Source organism: Nyctereutes procyonoides, unplaced genomic scaffold, assembly GCF_905146905.1.
Source record: "Nyctereutes procyonoides isolate TBG_1078 unplaced genomic scaffold, NYPRO_anot_genome, whole genome shotgun sequence".
NCBI classification, from domain to species: Eukaryota; Metazoa; Chordata; class Mammalia; order Carnivora; family Canidae; genus Nyctereutes; species Nyctereutes procyonoides.
Window position 1 is genome coordinate 27,414,688 of NW_026575120.1, and position 17,644 is coordinate 27,432,331.

A 17,644-nucleotide genomic window follows, 5' to 3' on the forward strand; every position below is an offset into this window, starting at 1 on the left:
GCACCCTGTGAACCACCAAGAGAAATGACTGAAATGTCTGAAATATGGAACTATTGAATTTTTACACCAAGAGAAAGAAGGAGAGAGAAACACATGTGGGGACACGGGGACCACCCCGGAGGAGACACCGGCCTCTCCACGGTGAGCGGCCCGTTCGCACCCACAGGGACAGAGCGTGGGCCAGGAGGGGTCAAACACATACGCCACAAAGAAATACGAAGGGCAACCGTGTGGAGAGAGGCCCTCCCACGTCAGTGAGGGCCAGGAGGCACAGCAAGGCCGGTGAGGAAGTGGAGGATGGACAAAGAAGACCAGACTCCTCTCCTGGACGCACGCCAGGCCCCCGACCACCAGGCCCGCCTCAGCCGGCCCCCCATGGACTGGCGGGCCCCGGGCCCACGCTGAGGCCACCGCTACCGGAGCCACGCGCGATCGTGGATAACTTCGAAGGAGAACATGGAACACGGCGTAACCGGGAGACCCCCCGGAGCCGGGGCGAGGCACGAAGTCTCGCCTGCTCTCCCGACAACACAGCTGAGGCCTGCTCCCAGGCGATGAACAAGGATGCTCGGGAGGAGTCATGTTTTCAAAACACAGAGTCTAAACGTCGGGGCCGAGAACACAAAGTCCCGCGCGCACGCCGGGGAGGAAGGCACAGCGGCCTCAAGTTACATTCAAAGCACCAGTGGATCCGTCCGTGGGAAAATGCAGAAAATCTAAATATCCAGACCCAGAGTGACAACACAGTAACAGCAGTCACCGGGCTGACGGGTCGGGGTGACATCTGCCATCTTGCAGAGTTGCTGCACCCACACGCCGGCCCTGAGCCTCCCGGTGTCTGGGCTCCCCTCTCTGTCGGATGAGCCCTTGCTGGCGGAGCTGCCACGAGCACGCAGAGTGGCCCCGTGACGGTAGGAGTGCGTGTGACCGCTGGCCCCTGGGGCCGGGGCCGGGGGTGCGGTTAGAGCGCAGGCCTGGGAGTCTGCATGCACGTGCGGTCCACGCCGCGGCCACCACTGCAGCATCGCATGCGGCCGACCCCAAGCTCGGGGGCCCAACAGGCCCAGAGCCTCACGTGGTCGTCAGGAAAGGCAGCCACGGGAAGAGAAGAGATGAAGACAGACACACGCTGAGCACCGAAAGAAAGACATCCAAAAGGAAATGCAGAGGAGATGGAAGACAGGAGGAAGAGCAAAGGAAAATTCAGAAGAGAAAGACACAGCGGCGGCCCCCAAACGTCGCTTCTTCAAGGATGTCGGGGAGGCATCCAAGGGGGGTCCACGCACTGCACGTGCAAGCATCTCAAAAATGGCCAAGAGACCCTCAGTTGGCGGGGCTGATGTCAGAAGAGGCGCTCAGGGACCAGCCCCGGGGACTCCGGATCGTACGCACGTGCGTGCATGCATGCACACGCACACTCAGCCACACACTCGTCTGCACACATGCCACATACTTACACTCACATCTGCACACGCATCCACACACATCCACACATATATGCGCACACCCGACGTTTGCATGCATATGTTCACGTATCCCCACACACATGTACACACATGCACACATTCATGTACAGACACTGGCATGCACAGAGTCCACACGAATGCAAATCCACATGCGTAGACATACACAGACATGGACACTTGCACACATGCTCCACTATACACATACACATGTGTACAGACACAAATGCACACGTTTCCGCACATGTGGCCCACACACATGCATACCACACATGTGCACGTACGTATACACGCAGACGTGGATCTCCCACAGACAAATCCATCCAGATACACACACACAATCTAAGCATACGTACGTCATCTGCTTCTAAACCACAGCCTACCTTCACTGTAAACACCAGGTATAGTTATAGTATCTATAGTATCCATAAACAAACACACGCGTGTGCGTGTTTTAGAAGGACAGCCGGTACCCCACGCCCTGCGTCTGCCATAGAGTGGGCTCTCACGTACGGAGCAATCCCACCCACCACCCCACAGAAACAAGGCTCAGCACCGACGCTGTGGGGAAGCCTCGCCTGAGGCTCCCAGCCCACCCGGCACCCCTGACGGGGATGAGCCCAGGGACTCCGGGCAGTGTGCACCGGTCCGGCTCGCCGTCTAGGTGGGGGTGGGTGGTCCCGCGGCCCCAGCAGGCTATGGCAGGGGCCGGGCAGGGGGCCTCCCCAGGTTCACAGCCGAGCTGCTGGCCAGGGTCATGGGGACACCCTCGGGTCCGTGGAGCTTTAGCCTCTGGCCGGCGGGTCAGGGCCCACCACACCTGTGCCAGGGCCGGTCAGGACCTGCCTCACCACCCCCCCCCACCACCCCGGCTCCAAGGGAATGGATTCCAGCTGGATCCCACCCAACCTCCCCGCCACAGGTGAAACCCCCGCCCTCCGTGCCGGCCTTAGAGCAGCTCAGCCCCTGCAGGGCAACAAACCCACGGGGCGAGCTCTGCAGCTCTCCCTGCCCCCTCCCAGCCCTACAGTGTCACCTGGACACACCGTCTGACCAATGGGGAGACTGACACTGGGGCCACAGAAGGTGGCAGGTCCTCCCCCTCCACGTCTATGGAGTCCCCACTGCCACTGCCCTGTCTCCTCTTGCCTGAGGCCCCTGAGCATCTCCACCCCGAGCTCCGTGCTCCCTGCTGGGTGCTCCCGGCCCTGCACCCCGGGCCCACACTCTGCTGTCCGCGCCCCCCACCTGGGCCCATGCCCCCAGCTGTGCTCCCCACCCCGTGTCCCCCGCTGGCCCCGTGCCCCTGCAGGTGAGAGCCCTCCGTGCCCACCTGCTTCTCGTTCTCGTCCTCCAGCCTCAACCGGTCTTCACTGTAGCTGCGGGCCTGCAGGAAGGCTTCCCTTTGGGAGCGCTCGGCCAGGACCCTCACGAAGACCCCGTACATGTTCACGCTGAGGAAAAGCAGGGCGTTGGCTCCGAGCTGGAAGGGAGAGAGCACAGGGCACCTTACGCGGGGGGCGCGAGCTCGGCGGGGCTCCTCAGCCTCCACACCCAGCCCGTGTCCCCAACGCACTGCCCAGGTGGCCACGGGTGCCGGCGAGGCTGCTTCCCGGACCAGGAGCCGGGGCGGCAGGTGCACCCCTCGTCCCGAGTGGGCCGCCTCATGCGGTGGCAGCACAGCACACAGGGAGCTCCCTATCCCCGGAGCCAGGCTCACCTGCTGCGCTCTCCTCCCGGCACCGGGACGGCGCCTCCTACACACCACGCAGCCAGAAAACCGCTGTCCCGCGAGGGTCCCCGGGAGCCGCCCGAGTCCCCGTGTGACCCGCTCCCCGCCCTGTGACCAGCCGGCCGTGCTGCTGCGACCCTGGTCATCTCCAGTCCCAGGAGCCCACCACTGCGCCCTTGCTGGAGGGCTCCTAGCCTAAAGCAGGCTCACGGCACCGGGGAGGTGCTTCTGTGGTGCCTGCAGCAGCCTCCCACCGGGCCCGGGGGCAGCAGGGGCGGCGCGGCCGTCGGGGGCCCGTGCCCTGTCCTGGGGCATCTGCTCAGGCCACCTGCTCAGCCGGGGCTCAGCTCATGCCAGTTGTTCCTGAAGCCATGAGTCGGGGGCGGCGGGCAGCGTGGGTGCGAGAGGCCGCGGACAGGGTTCTGCAGGGTCAAGGTGCTCCTTCACGTGCCCCGGCGCTGTTGTGGGCGCCTTTCCACCCCCCCACATGCTGACAGGTCCCCGCGCGGAGCACACGTCTTTTCCGGGCTGACACACGACCCGTCTGGTCTCCCCATGCCCCCGCCCAGCCACGACCATGCGTTTGGCAGCAAGGGGACCGGCGAGCCACGCGCCCCCCCAGCCCGGCGCCCCACAGCCCCCACGCGGGCACCCCGCTCAGGGGCACAGAGTGGGAGGTCGGGACCCCACGGGTTGCCCTGCCCTGGGCCAGAGGCGGGACACGGGCCAGCAGGAGGCCGTCGGGCCAGGGGAGAAGCGAACAGCAGAGCAGCGGGGCCCAGGTTACCGCCCTACACGCACCTCATCACTCCTTCCCTTCCCTCCCACCACGATGATCCACCAGGGAAACTGAGGCCCCTGGCCGGTCAGCCTCATGAGCGCTGGTGAAGCAGCCCGTGTGCAGGAGGAGTCCGTGTCCAGCGGGCCGGCAGGGGTGCTCCTCTGCCTGGCGCTCTGCATGCACCCGGGCCCGGGGCCTCCCTGCACCCCCACCTGCCGGCCGGCGCTCCCCTCCCTCCTGGCGTCGCCCACAGCCCTCCCCAGCGGGCCACAGGGCACCCTCAGCGTCGGCCACCTAACCAGCCACCAGTGATGGGGGTGATGCCCGGAGGTCACCTGCCGACAGGTGTGACTGGGGGCGGGGGAGTTCGCATGGGGAACTGTGGGGGGTGGGAGACACCCCACCTGGGGCTGGGCAGGGCGTATCGGGGTCCAGATGAGCACTCCAAGACCCACAGGTTGGCAGGGCCACAGGGCAGGGGGGGCAGAAGCCACAGGGCCGGCCAGGGAGGGCCCGGCATAATCTGCTGCCTCTCTCGTCCGGCCTCTGGGTCCCCGCCAGGAGGCCGGCCTGTGGAGGAGGGCGCCCCGAAACCCTGCTTGCCCGTGCCAGCGCCCTCCCCCCGTGAGGAAACCCAGCCCTCGCGGCCGCCCCATCCCGCTGCCCACTCGGGCCCCCGGCGCTGCCCTCCTCGTTGCTCCACAGCCTCGTCAGAGCAGCCATGCCCACTGCTGCCCCACGTGGCACCTGGCGCAGGCTGGGCCAAGCCACAGGAGCGGGGCGTCCGCACCCCTCACGCACCATGCTCCAGCCTCCCTTGCTGCAGCGCTCCCCCAGGGGGGCTCCAGGCAGGGGTCCCAGGGAGCGAGGCCCCTGCCCTGGCCGCTTTCGGGCCACTGCCCCAGTCACCACCTGCAGAGCGGTGGCACCTGGCTGCACAATCACAGGGGTTCCCGGCAGGTGACTGGTCCTCGCTGCCCCCACCGTCATTGCCACCAACGGACACAGCAGCGCTCAGGACGTGCGGCCCCGAGCTGAAGGGACTGCTGCACACTCAGCAGCCCTGAGCTTCTGGCCTCCGAACACCTGCCCCACGCCCCCGGCCTCCTGTACCTGCCCCATGCCCGCGGCCTCAGCACACAGGCTCCTCAGGACTGCCCTGCTCTCCGCTTTCCAAAGCCCACACTGCTCTGGACACAGGGCCCTGTCAGGGCCCCGAGGCTACAGGTGTCCCGCCCTGGAAGCCCCACTCCGTGTTCTCTCCTCCTCCCGCCTACCCGCTTCCCGCCGCTCTCCTACTCTGGGAGAAACACGCAGTCCATGTGACGGGCCCTGCTCGGTCCACACCAGGGCTTGGGGTGCTCCTCGTGCGGCAGGAGAGTCCTGCACTCGCCCCTCCTCCCTCGGGGCCCGCACCTGCCACCCAGGCCACAGGACTCCCTCTGCCCTCCAGCTGGGACCCGCAGGTTCCGCTGCATCCCCCTCGGCAGCTGACACACCGACCTGCGGTTCTTCCTCTCGTCTGAGGACAACACGCTTCTCCGGGCCCCTGATGTCCCAGCCCGTTCTGCGCCGTCCGCAGGCAACACCCCGGGAAAGGCCCCCGCCTCCTCGGCCCCCCCAGCCCACCCGCCCTCGCGGCGGCCCAGGCTCTGCCCAAGTCAGGTCCCAGCACCCAGCACCCCTCCCCGCCCCTTGGGCCCGTGCACATGTCTGGGGCCTCTCCACTGACAGCACCCGTCCTCCCCCCCCCCCCCCCCGTGCCTCTGCACTCCACGTGGGACCCCACGCCCAGGCCAAGGAGCCACACCTCCAGCCTGGCCCCGCCCCAGCCCGCTGCGCCCCTCCCGCCCCGCTCGGGACAGACCCCTGAAGGGCCCCCCGACCCCTCCCGCTGCTCCCCCCAGCAGACCCCTGAGCCTGGGATGAGCCACTCCCAAAACGGGCACCCTGGTGTTTGCTGAATGAATAAGGAAGGGCATGTGGGTGGCAAGGGGTAGATGTGCGCCACCGCCTGCTCCTTGCTGTCCCGGATGAGACCCCACGAGACGTTTCCCAGTCCTCACATCTGTGGTCAGGTGGGTACATCTGCGGTCAGGTGGGTGGGTGGGCAGGGACCCCAGCTGTCCCATGACCCACAGGACATACAGAGGCAAGGCCTGGAGGCAGCCTGACGTCTGAAGTGACATGCTTCTGGAGTATGCTGAGCCTGGGGGGAGGCCGGGGGGCGCCACGGGGGTACGGGGACATGGCCTGCACACACGTGCATATGCGGACAAGGTCTCTGAGCCCTGGGAACAGCACTGGGGGAGGGGACAGGCCAGCGTCCCTCCCAGGCACTCCCTGTCTCCCGCAGGCCTGCAAGGCCAAGGAGCCTCTGAGTCCACTCGCACCCCAACCCTGCCTACATGGGCCGCAAGGACAATCCCAGAAGAGCTCTAGGCCTGTGCCCGCTCGTCAGGGTCCGCCGGCGGCCCGAGGCCTCTCCTGGCTCCTGAAAGCACCAGCACCCCATGGCCCTTCCTCACTGGGGGGGGGGGGGGCAGGGTCGGCGTGGAACTATCCCCAGTGCTCTTCCTGACTCCTGATCCCCCGGGGTCACAGGTGGGAGAAGATATGGTCCCTGTGCTCAGCCCACACCCCACCCAGGCTCCCCGCAATCCCACCTGGCCTCCCTTACAAACGTGAGACGGAGGTCGGGCTGTGGAGCATGGGCCGGCTCTCACAGCTGGTGAGTGAGCAGACTTGGGCCTGTGTGGTCTGGGCCCAGACCCCTCACTGCGCTCTCCCGCTGGGGCCTGCTTCCAATGAATCCTCTGGACGATCACTGGCCACAAAGTCAAAGGCCCAGGTTCAAATCCAGCTCTGCCCACTGCCAAGGGACCCCATGCAAATGGGACCACCACTCTCACTTGCAGGGTGCTGACGTGGGTAACACCCCGCTGTCCCCCTCTCCCTGCCACTTCTCAGTGAGTGAAGAAACCAACAAGGAACTGCTCCACCACAAACACCATCTCCTTCCATAATCACGGTGTCACCAGCCGGAATCAAATCTGTAGACATACACCCCCCATTCAAAACATCCATGCATCCATCCACCCACTCACCCAGCCATGGACTCATCCAGCCAGGTCTTACCCACCCGCCTACTCACCCAGCCACCCATTCACCCACCCATCCACCCATCTACCCACTCACCCATCCACCCACTCACCCATTCACCCACTCACCCATCTATCCAACCACCCACCCATCCACCCACCCATCCACTCACTTACCCATCCACCCACTCACCCGTCCATCCACTTCCCCATCCAATCCATCCATCCACGCATACATACATACATCATCTACCCACTCACCTATCCATATCATCCATCTATGCCCTCCCACCCATCCATCCCCATGCACCCAACCATCAACCCACCGACCCATCCATCTGCACCCACCGATCCACCCATGCACCTATCTATCCGCCATCCATCCTTGCATCCGTCCATCCACTCAAGCACAACAGGAGCAAGGCTTTGGATCTGTGTCCACTCCAAGATGGGCTGGCAGGGCCTCCTCGCCTTAGACAGGCCAGGTGGCTCCAGGAGTCCCGGGAACCTCAAAGGACAACAAGGGTGACAACTAAACATTGACGTCAAAGCACTTCTGGAGAGGACGACGCATGCAAGAGCTCTGGCTCGGAGGCACACGTGGCCCACCCCAGTCCACACGGCACAGCCACGCACATCCGCTACAGAGAAGACCCCTCCGTCAGATAGAAGCTGAGGCCACAGTCAGGGGATGATCTGTCCAAGGCGAAGCTGAATTACGCAGAGTGGGAGCGGCGCAGAGCTCACCGCCCGCCCCACGTGGGCACCACACCAACACCTGTGTGAAGCGTCCGGGGCCTGTGTGAAGTGGTAACGGACGTGGCTCAGGGGGAAGCCGCCCCTGGCCCGGGAGGCAGCGCCACTGTGAAGGACCAGACTGAAAGCCGTGAGCCAGGTCACCTGCTTGCTGCAGGAAAAGCAGCCACAGTGCTGCCGCGTCTCCTGCCCTCGCACCTGACTGCAGAGGACCAGAAGTGTGCTCTTGTGCTGCCTCTGCTTCCAGGAAGCCCCATTCCTGCTCCCGGCACCTCCACTGAGCGCTTGGCTCATCAGCGGGGCACGCAGCCTGGAGGTGCAAGGGCCACACGCAAGGCCAGAGCGGCGGGGAAAGCCGCCCAGGGTGCCTCCTGCATGGCCGCGAGGCGCAGGAATGGGTCGAAGCAGACCCCTGCCCCATGGACCTGGGCAGATGCCAGTGGGACAGGCACGGGGCGGGGGTGGGTGGGGGGTCACCTGGAGATGAGTATGTGTGGCTGGGCAGGCGCACGGCCCTCTGCCCCCGGGTGAACAGCCAATCCCCGCCCCACAGTGGGCCCCCAGGTCCTCACGCTGCCCTGCGGCTCCCGGAGCTGGGGCCGGGCGCCTTCCCCTTGCTGCTGCAGCACGAGCCCCCTGCCCCCGGGGTCACGACCCGTCTGATGCACACCTACTCCAGAAGCCACGGGCTGCACGACGCACAGAGTGACGCCGGCCGTGCCGACCACAGGCATCACCTTGAACCTCACAACCACTGACAAGTTTTGAGACCGAGAACTCAACCACAGAACACGCTTTCAAAGCCAGGAGCCAGGGTTCAAGGCGCGGCAGGAGGGCGGGCCGCCCCCAGGGGCAGCAGAGCCAGCACCCTGCCAGCCCGGAGCAGCGGGAGTGTCTGCAGACCCACTGGGGACACAGCGACCCGGGAATGCAGGGGGCCAGGCGCCACCGCGTCCAGATCATGCGGAGCCCTGAGGCAGAGCCTGCCACCCCACCACCCACACCTAGCAGCAGGATGCGGCTGTACAGAGGCTGGCACACAGCCCGAGCGCCGGCCCCAGGCCCCGCACAGCCACCTCCGGATCCAGGCACCGGGCGGGCCTTGGGGTCCCACGGCTCCAGGGTGGCCAGGCTCATTGCCAATGAGGGGCTGGCCTTGGCCTCATCCTCCCCTCGTCCTCTGTTCAGGACAAGAGTAGAGGCTGGGAGGAGGGGGACCAGGCCCGAAGGTGAGGGGTACCTGGCGGCAGAGGGGGGACCACCCAGAAGCGGGAGCAGGTGCTCTCGGGACAAGGGGACTGGGGATAAGGACCCAGCGGCAGGTTCTGGGGCGTCAGGAAGTGCACACGGCATGGGACTCCACAAAGGTAAGCCGGGTGTCGAGGCTCCTGGGCTTTAGTGAGGGGTCTACACGGCAGCAGAGGCCCTGGCCGTGGGCTGGGCATGAGGTCTGGAGAGGCTCAGCGTGGGTGGAGGGAGCTGGGGCCAGCACCCACCAGGAGGCGGGGGGGGGGGCTGCAGCTGCTGTGAGCTTCCCAGAGATGAAGGTGACCACAGGCTGCAGAGTGAGGGGTGGGAGGGGGGAGGCGTCACTGGCCGAGGTCCCGCGCTGGGCCCCTTCCCAAGAGGCCCGGCCCCTGTGCCCACAGGGACAGGGACGGGCTGTTCACACACGGGGAGAGGCGGCAAGGGCCGAGGTCACCAGGTGGGCTCTCAGGACAGGTGAGTGAGACGCTGTCCGGACAGAAGAGCCGTGGCCGAGGGGAAGAGCCCAGCTCGGGGAGCCCCAGGCTGCTTCAGAAGGGACCCCGGGGGCCGCCACGGACAACAGGGGCCACGCACATGACCAGCCCAGCCTCCCCGGAGGCCGCACTCGGGCTTTACGGTGGGGCAGGGACCCGGGAAGAAAGCTCCCAGATGGCCGCGTGCATTCTTAGAGGGGCCCCTTGGAAGGGGAAATGGAACACAGAAAATAACCCCAACTGAGAAGGAGCACTCAAAGCTTTGCCGATCGCTGCCCCCCACCCCGTGGTCACTTCCCCCTACACCCTCTGGTCACTGCGCCCCACGTCCGTGGACTCCAGGAGGGCATCCCCGTCCCTCGGAAGCCGGGGCCCGGCGCATGTCTCCAGGCTGACCTCTCCCCTGTCCCATCTCCCCATCGGGGACCCCTGTGCACACACACGTGCTTGTGCCCCGCCCCCCAGGCCTGCAGCGTGCCGCTCTCCCTCGGGACGGCGCCTCCCACAGCGGCCTCAGCCTCAAGGGTATCCCTCTGACCACTGGGCAGCCTCCTGACCCCAAGCCCGAAGCACCCCAAGATCCCCCCTGTTCAGCACTCAAACCTCTGCGCGGAACACCCGGGTTCCATCCAGCCACCACCCGCACCGCCCAGCACAGGGCACCGGCCTCCACTTCGGCAACTCGGCCACCCCCGAAGAGGGGGAGCCCTGCCCACACACGAGGACCCCCACTTCACCGGGCGTACCCCCTGCGCCAAATCAACGCCCCGCCCGGGCCTCGCCAAGTCCCGTGTTTCTGGTCGGGGCCCCCCTGACAGTGCCCGCACTGGGCCCACCCAGTCCTGCCTGCGGGTGCGGGGTGCTCCCCGCGGGGTGCTGCCTTTCCCACATTGCTCACGGACGTGTTTCCTAACGCGACCACTTGCCACCTTCTCTGTGGTGGAATTAAGAAAAGCGTTCTGGGACGAGCATCCCCTGAAGGAGGAAAAGCAGAGAGGACAGGGACAGGTGTCGGGGCTGCCTCTGGCCCCAAGAAAGCGCCCTGCTGGCCACACTCCGGTGAGTTTCCGTAGCAAAAACAAAACCAAAAAGGGTTTCTTAACTACAGATTCAGGGCGGGGGGGGGGGGGGGGGAGCCTGTAAGCTCCTGCTATCGGGTTTCCCACACGTGACGCTGAGGACCCCGGCCGTGGCCACCACCGCGAGCAGCCCATGCCCAGGGGCCCGGTGAGCCACCGCGCCGTTTCTGTGCACCCTGGTGGCTCTGCCAGGGCGGCTCCTGGAGTGAGGGCCTGCCCACCCCGCTGCAGCTCCCGGGCCTCCATGCGTGTCCCCACTAGGCCGTGGAATCGCAGCCACCGACCGCAGCCCTGGGACGCCTCGAGGCCTCCGCGTACCTTAGGGCTGGTGCCAGCGACCGACGGCAGCCACAGAGGCGCTCTCCAGCCCCTGCCCGCAGCGCCCCCAGGCAGCGAGCCCCCCCCCGCAGCCCCCCGGGGCGCCGTCAGCCAGGGGGATGCCCCTGAGGTCAGCAACACCTGCTTCCAAGTAAGGATCGGGACCTTCTGACGTGCGCGGCCTGGACGAACGGTTCCCGGAGCCCCCTCGAGCAGGGGTGCGGTGCAGATGTGCAAGGCAGCCTCTTAGAGCCCATGGTCACGCGGGCACAGGGCCCTAGGGAGACTGCTGGGGGGCGGCCCCCCGAGGCCATGGGCGCCAGAGGGCCGGGGCAGGGCGCAGGCCTGGCTGCCGGCCATGCTCTCCTCTCCCGGGCATCGGGCCTCACGTCTGCACACTGGGGCACACGGTGCCAACCAAGAGGCTGGTCCGTGCCTCAGAGGTGGCCTCGCTCCTGGAGGCCAGGGTCCGCGTCACCCAAGGAGACGCCAGCTCGGCCACGCAGAAGCACCACTGGTGCTGCTGCACGCCCAGGAGCGCACGCCCACGCACACCTGCTCTGCCGTCCGACGCCAGGAGGAGGAGTGCTCCCGACCCTTCCTGTGACCCCGCCACGCCACGGGCCACGGCCCCTGTCCTCAGGTCCCCCGCGTGGATGGGCACTCTGTGCCTGTGTGCAGGGGATCCTCTCACAGACGTCCTGTCCTCCCACCCCACAGGTCCTTCCATGGGCGCCCCGTCCCCCCCCGGGTCCTTCCATGGGTGCCCCATCCCTGCTCCACCCCCACGTCCCTCCACCCCTGGGTCCCTCCATGGGTGCCCCATCACCCCTCCACCCCTGGGTCCCTCCATGGGCACCCCATTCCCCCTCCACCCCCACGTCCCTCCATGGGTGCCCCATCCCCCCTCCACTACTGGGTCCCTCCATGGGCACCCCATCCCCCCTCCACCCCCAAATCCCTCCATGGGCACCCTGTCCCCCCCGCCCCCGGTTCCCTCCATGGGTGCCCCGTCTCCCCCGCCCCCAGTTCCCTCCATGGGCGCCCCATCCCCCCTCCACCTCCAGGTCCCTCCATGGGCACCCTATCCCCCCCGCCCCTGGGTCCCTCCATGGGCACTCTGTCCCCTTGTCTCCTTCCCTGGGGATCCCTCAGCAGCTTGATCAGGACGCTGGGCCTGAGCAGCCACATTGCCCACACAGTCACCGTCACCGTGGGCCGCTCCTACCTGGTCAGGCTCCCCGTCCAGCCCTGCTCCCCACCAAGGGAAGCGCCCCTAACTGCAGACCTAGACCCAGGACAGCCATACTGAGGTCCCTCCACCCAAGCTCTCGGCCCACAGACGCTGCTACAAGCCCAGAGCAAAGTGGGTCCTGGGTGCTGAGAGGAGAGTGAGCAGCCTCAGACCCAAACATCCAGACCTGCAGGTCCTGGTGGGCCTCAGGGCTCCGAATGCTACCAACACACGCACGTGTGCACGCAGCGGCCTCACAGGGACAGCACCGGGGAGCAACGAGCCCTTCTCTGATCAGCAGGGAGCCTTCCTCCCGGCCTGAGGGCAGGAGGCAGCCCGGACACCAGCAGCTCAGAGATCGCAGGTCCCGCCACCCGCAGTCCGAGAGCACAGGCTCCAGGGGCCAGGAACACAGGAGGATCCAGGGAGGGTCCTGAGGCGGCAGCGAGGGACAGCCTGCCGCCCCCTCGGCCCAAACATCGGGGAGCAGAGGGTGGGAGCTTCAGGGGCACGGTCCCAGGCTGGGCAGGGGTCCTGGCCCTTGTCGCTGACCCACGTTCTGCAACCCCGACCCCCCCAGACGAAGCCCAGGCTGGTTCACTTTCTGGGCCGTCTCTGAGGCCGATCAGCGTCACGAAGCTGGAGGGCCCCGGGTCCCATATCCTTCAGGTAAGAACGCGGCAACGTGAACACGGGAATGATGTGTGGGGTGCGCAACATGTGCCTGTGTGTGTACGTGGGGGGGTGTGAAGTTGGACAAGTGTGAGGACCTGCGCGTGAAGCGTGAGGGCATGGATGTGTCTGCAGGACCTTGGAGAGGGGACAGGAGACGGGCATCGCCCAAGAACAATTGCCTCTGGGCAGGCGACTGGGCAGCTCCCACAGCAGGTGGGGGCAGTGGCAAGCAGACGTGTCCCCAAGGATGTCGCTCTGGTCTGAGCCAGGCACAGCACCCACATCCACTCGTGTGATCCCTGCTCCCCGCTGCGTCCCAGGAATCCCCAAACAGAAACCCGATCAGACCACTCTGCTAAAAAGGCTGGCAGAATGGTGGAAAGGGAGGTGGGCGGGGGGTGGGGTGACTGGGTGATGGGCACTGAGGGGGGCACTTGATGGGATGGGCACTGGGTGTTATGCTATATGTTGGCAATTTGAACTCCAATAAAATATAACAAAAATAAATAAAAATAAATTTAAAAATAAAAATAAATAAAAAGGCTGGCAGGGCCTCGACACGGCTTTCCAAAGAATCAGAAGATGCTTCACGTGCCCTGCAGCCCTCACCTGCCCTTTCTGGCTCGCCCACCCCCTGGGCTGAGCCTGACCCCAGGCCCCGAAGGCTGCCCTGGGCCTCATCCGTCCAGCCTGGAGCACATGGGCCTCAGGAAGCCACCCTGAGCCCTCTGCCCGCCCCGTCCCCTTCACGCACCTCTGAAGGTCACAGGCTCCCAGGCACAGACCAGCGTCCCGCCACAGACAGTAAGTTCCAAGAGGGCAGGGGGTCTCGTTCCCACTGGGCCCCCAGCCCCTAGCCCGAGGCCTGGCACCCAAGGTGGGTCACAGAGCTTCCCAGAGAAGGCGGCACAACCAGGACAAGTACTGAGTCGTCACAGCTGTCTGCCCAGCCTGTCCCCTGCGCCCCCACCAGGTCCCCAGGTGGGGCCAGACTCCAGCCCTCACAGTCCCTGGGGCTTGTGGCGGCAGGACCCATACCTGGCACCTGCTGGGGCAGCAAGAAACAGTCCCTAGGCCTGCCCCTAGCAGGTGCAAGCCCTGGCCTGAGACCAGGATGTGTCCCCTCAGTGTGCGGGCCGCCTGCCCAATTCCTACTGCCCTGGCCCGGGGCCATTCCCGGGCTGCTTCAGGTCAGGGCCAGCTGCCCTGGAGGGAGGACAGCAGACCAGATCCTGGGGAGGGGACCCGAGGACCAACAGGGCAGATGTGGGAGTGTCGCCTGTGAGGAATCAGGTGTCCCGGTGGGATGCCCGCTGGACACGGCCCTGGAAGCCCAGAGGACACCCCGACACCTCCCGGGCCTCGGGGAGCGTCAGGGCTGCGAGTATGCAGTGATGGGAGGCTGAGCCCTGCCCAGCGACCGGAGGCCTAGGGAAAGGGGGTAGAGACCAAGGAGGCTGCCTGTGGGCTCCTTCCTCAGCTCCTCAGAGGCAGAGAACCGCACTCCCCGCCCCAAACTGCCCCAGAGCCAGGAGGACCCCCCCCCCCCGCCTCCCTCCCCCTTCCAGCCCCCACCCAGAAGCACCTGTCCCCCGAGGCAGGTGGAGGCACCAGCAGGTGGGCCAACAAGGTGAGGAGGCCCAGGGAGATGGGGCAGGAGGACTGACGTCCCTGCGGCGGGAGGGGCCTGGCTGGTAAAGCGCTCGGCTGCGCAGGGCAACAGGGGCGGGCATGTGGGGGGAGGGGAGGGGAGGCAGTGCAGGGGCGGGGGGACCTAGAGGAGGCAGGGGGAGGGGTCCCGAGGCAAGGAGAGGGGCCCGGGAAGGGGGCGGGGGGCGGGGTACCTAGAGGAGGCAGGGGTAGGGCCCGGGGTGGGGCGGGGACCTAGAGGAGGCAGGGGAGGGGCCAGGGCCTCCTACAGCCTCCTGAGGGCCTCCAGCTGACGCCTGCGAGGACTCTGCTTACCCCAAACCAGATCTTGAGGAATTTGGGGCTGTGGGCATGTGACTGCACCACGGGGTAGCAGGGAGGCTGCGGAGCAGCAGAGGAGGACCCGCTTGGCACATGTGGCTCCCACCTTCCCCCCTGGCGTCCAGGCCAATCTGCAGGCTGCACCCCAGGCCCCCCACCACATGTGTGTCTGCGCCCATCCCGTCCGTCTGCCCACATCGCCACCACCAGTAGTGACGCCTGGACTTGGACGGGAACGTTCTAAGGAAGCCAAGAGAACTGGGAAGTGGCAGGAGACTCTGCATATGTGCTTTCCCAGCAGGTTTCCACCTGCCCAGCAGCTCTGCAGGTAGGGAAACCGAGGCTCTGTGCGGGAAAGTGTGCCTTGCCCAGTGAGCCACCGCCTCGGGGGACAGGCTCCCTGCCTGGAGGATACAGGGGCTCGTCTTCTCCTGGGGGCAGAGCTCCTTGTGCCCGAGGCACCTTCACAGACTCCAGCCTCTCCCTTAATTGTCTAGAAGGAATGACCAGAAACTGTATAAAAACTGCCCCCCCCGAAAAACCCAACAGTGCGGCCTTTCATTGAACCAGCTGAACCTCTGGTACACCAGAACCCAGAGCAGCCCCGGCCCTGGGCCTGCCTGGCCAGGTCGGCTCAGGCTCCCCCCACCTGGAGCCCACCTGGAGCCCACCTGGCTGCGGGCTACCACGTCCCAGTCCGGGAGGGGAGGCTGTCCTGCTGGGGGCTCCCCTTGTCAGCCGAGACGGAGGGGTACAGTGGCACCCCCGAAGGACAGCCAGTGAGGCTACAGGCCACCGACAAGAGGCAAGCAAGCAGGGGGCCTGCTGTAGAACCCTCCAGAACAGAACCCCCCTCCCCTCCCTCAGGCCCTCTTCCCCATTTTCTCCACCTCACCTCTGACTTGGCCTACACCCCTACTATCTCCCTCCATCCTCCCACCTCCACAGCTCCCTTCCCCCGACCGTCCCCCCCAGCCTCCAGCACATGTTGGCCTCTGTGGGCCCCAAATTGCTCCTCCAGCGGGAGTCTACCCTGTGCATCCACGGCCCCTCTGACCATGTGCGCCCGTGGCATCACCATCCTGGTCCCCTCACCTCTCCCTTCTTCTTCCCAGCTCTTGCCTTGTGCAGCCTCCCCTCCTTCCCTCATCTCCCCCATCCCCTCTATCTGCCCCCCCCATCCTCCTGCCACAAAGCTGCTGCTGCTGGGGGCAGAAACCAGGCCCTTCCTAAGGTCCCTCCAAGCTCCAGTGGGCCGGGTGGAGCTCCACCGCCCAGACAGGCTCCGGGAGCCCCACAGCGCAAAGACCTCTGTCTCGGTCCGGAGTCCCCGGCTTGGGAGGAGCCCCTGGGGAGCGGCCCTGCTGGCCCACCTGGAAGGCAGCCCCGGTCAGGTCCCAGCAGGGTGGGGGCAGCAGGGACCGGAGCCCTGCTCGACCTTGGCAAACCCGTTTTCCTACCCGGGAGAGAGGTCCACCACGAGCACGAGAGAGAGTGGAGGGGACCCGAGTCCTCGTGGCCGCCCCGCATCCCCGGGGTGCCGCAGGCTGGGAGGGGGGCTGTGCTCGCCCCCCCCCGAGGTCCGGCACACTGGAGTGCACCCCGAGCCCGCGCCCACTTTCGTCCGCCTCCTCCCCCCGCGGGAGGGATGCGCGGCGCCAGGAGCGCCGACCTGGGCTCCCCAGCTGCCTGACCTCGGGTCAGTTCCCGGTCGCGCGGTCCCGGGTCCCCAGCCCGCAGGTCCCCAGGGCCGCGCTGAGCCCCGCAGGTCGGGCAAGCGCGGGCCCCGCAGCCCCGCCGCGTCCTCGGCGCCCAGCGACCTTGAGCGGCCCCTCCCCCTCCGGGCCCACCCGAACCCCGCGCGCCGCGTCCCGGGTGGGTGCCTCCGCGCAGCTGAGCCGGGCGGCGAGGGCGCGCCCCGGGCACTCACCGTCCTCCAGAGGCGCGGGCGTTTGGCGGGCGCCAGGGTGGCGGTGATGAGCAGGTGCGGTGCGAGGCGGCCACCGCGAGCCCGAAGCCGACGGCCAGCAGGCTGCGCACGGGCAGCAGGGCGTAGGACGCGAAGGTGACCAGCAGCAGCTGCCACACGCCCTGGTCGGCGGCCGCCGCGCCCGCAGCCGCGCGGGCCGGGGTCCCCGCGGGTTGGCCGAGCGCCAAGGGGCAGCAGGGCAGCGCCAAGGTGAGGCTGAAGAGCAGCGCCAGCTGGCGGACCTGCCGCACCTGCGGGCCCCGCGGCGAGCGCACGTGGGTGACCACGAGCAGCGCCAGGAAGAGCGCGCAGTGCGCGGGGGGCGAGCCCCGGCGCGCCCAGCAGCTCGGCCACACCGCCAGCGCCTTCAGCGTGGCCGCCTGCTCCCGCCGCAGCGTGTAGCCGCGGAACAGCGCCTCCAGCTCGGGGCACGCGAACGCCTCGCCGCACCCCCGCAGCCCGCGCCGCCGCAGCCGCAGCCGCCGCCTCCGCCGCCTCCGCCTCCTCCGCCGCCTCGGCCGAGCGGCGCCCCCGCCATCTCAGCGCCAGGCGGCTGGACCGGGGCCGGGGGCGGGAGGCGCAGGGCGCGGCGAGCACACTCGGGGCGCAGGCTGCCCCGCGCGCGCCCCGAGCGCTTCCCCTCCCGCCGCCGCGCCTGCGCACTGCGCCGCCCGCCCGCCCGCGGTCCCCCCCCCCCCGTCCCCCCGCGGCCGCCGCCGCAGCCTCAGTTTCCCCGCCGGCGCGCTCCGCCTCCCGCAGCGCGGAGCACCCTGCGGGCGCGAGGAGGCGGGCCGCACCCCTCCGACCGCGGGACCTGGCGCCC

At 67.2% G+C, this 17,644-nt stretch overlaps 1 protein-coding gene across 1 annotated transcript in view; it reads right to left on the minus strand.

Annotated features, from left to right (window-relative positions):
• Window positions 1-17,359, minus strand: part of LOC129515724 (adenylate cyclase type 1-like) — a 66,433-nt gene extending 49,074 nt beyond the window's left edge. The window contains 4 exon segments of the mRNA XM_055334763.1: window positions 2,797-2,946; window positions 16,783-16,839; window positions 16,842-17,290; window positions 17,293-17,359. Coding sequence (XP_055190738.1) covers window positions 2,797-2,946; window positions 16,783-16,839; window positions 16,842-17,290; window positions 17,293-17,359 — 723 coding nt within the window.
• Between the last annotated feature and the right edge of the window lie 285 nt (window positions 17,360-17,644).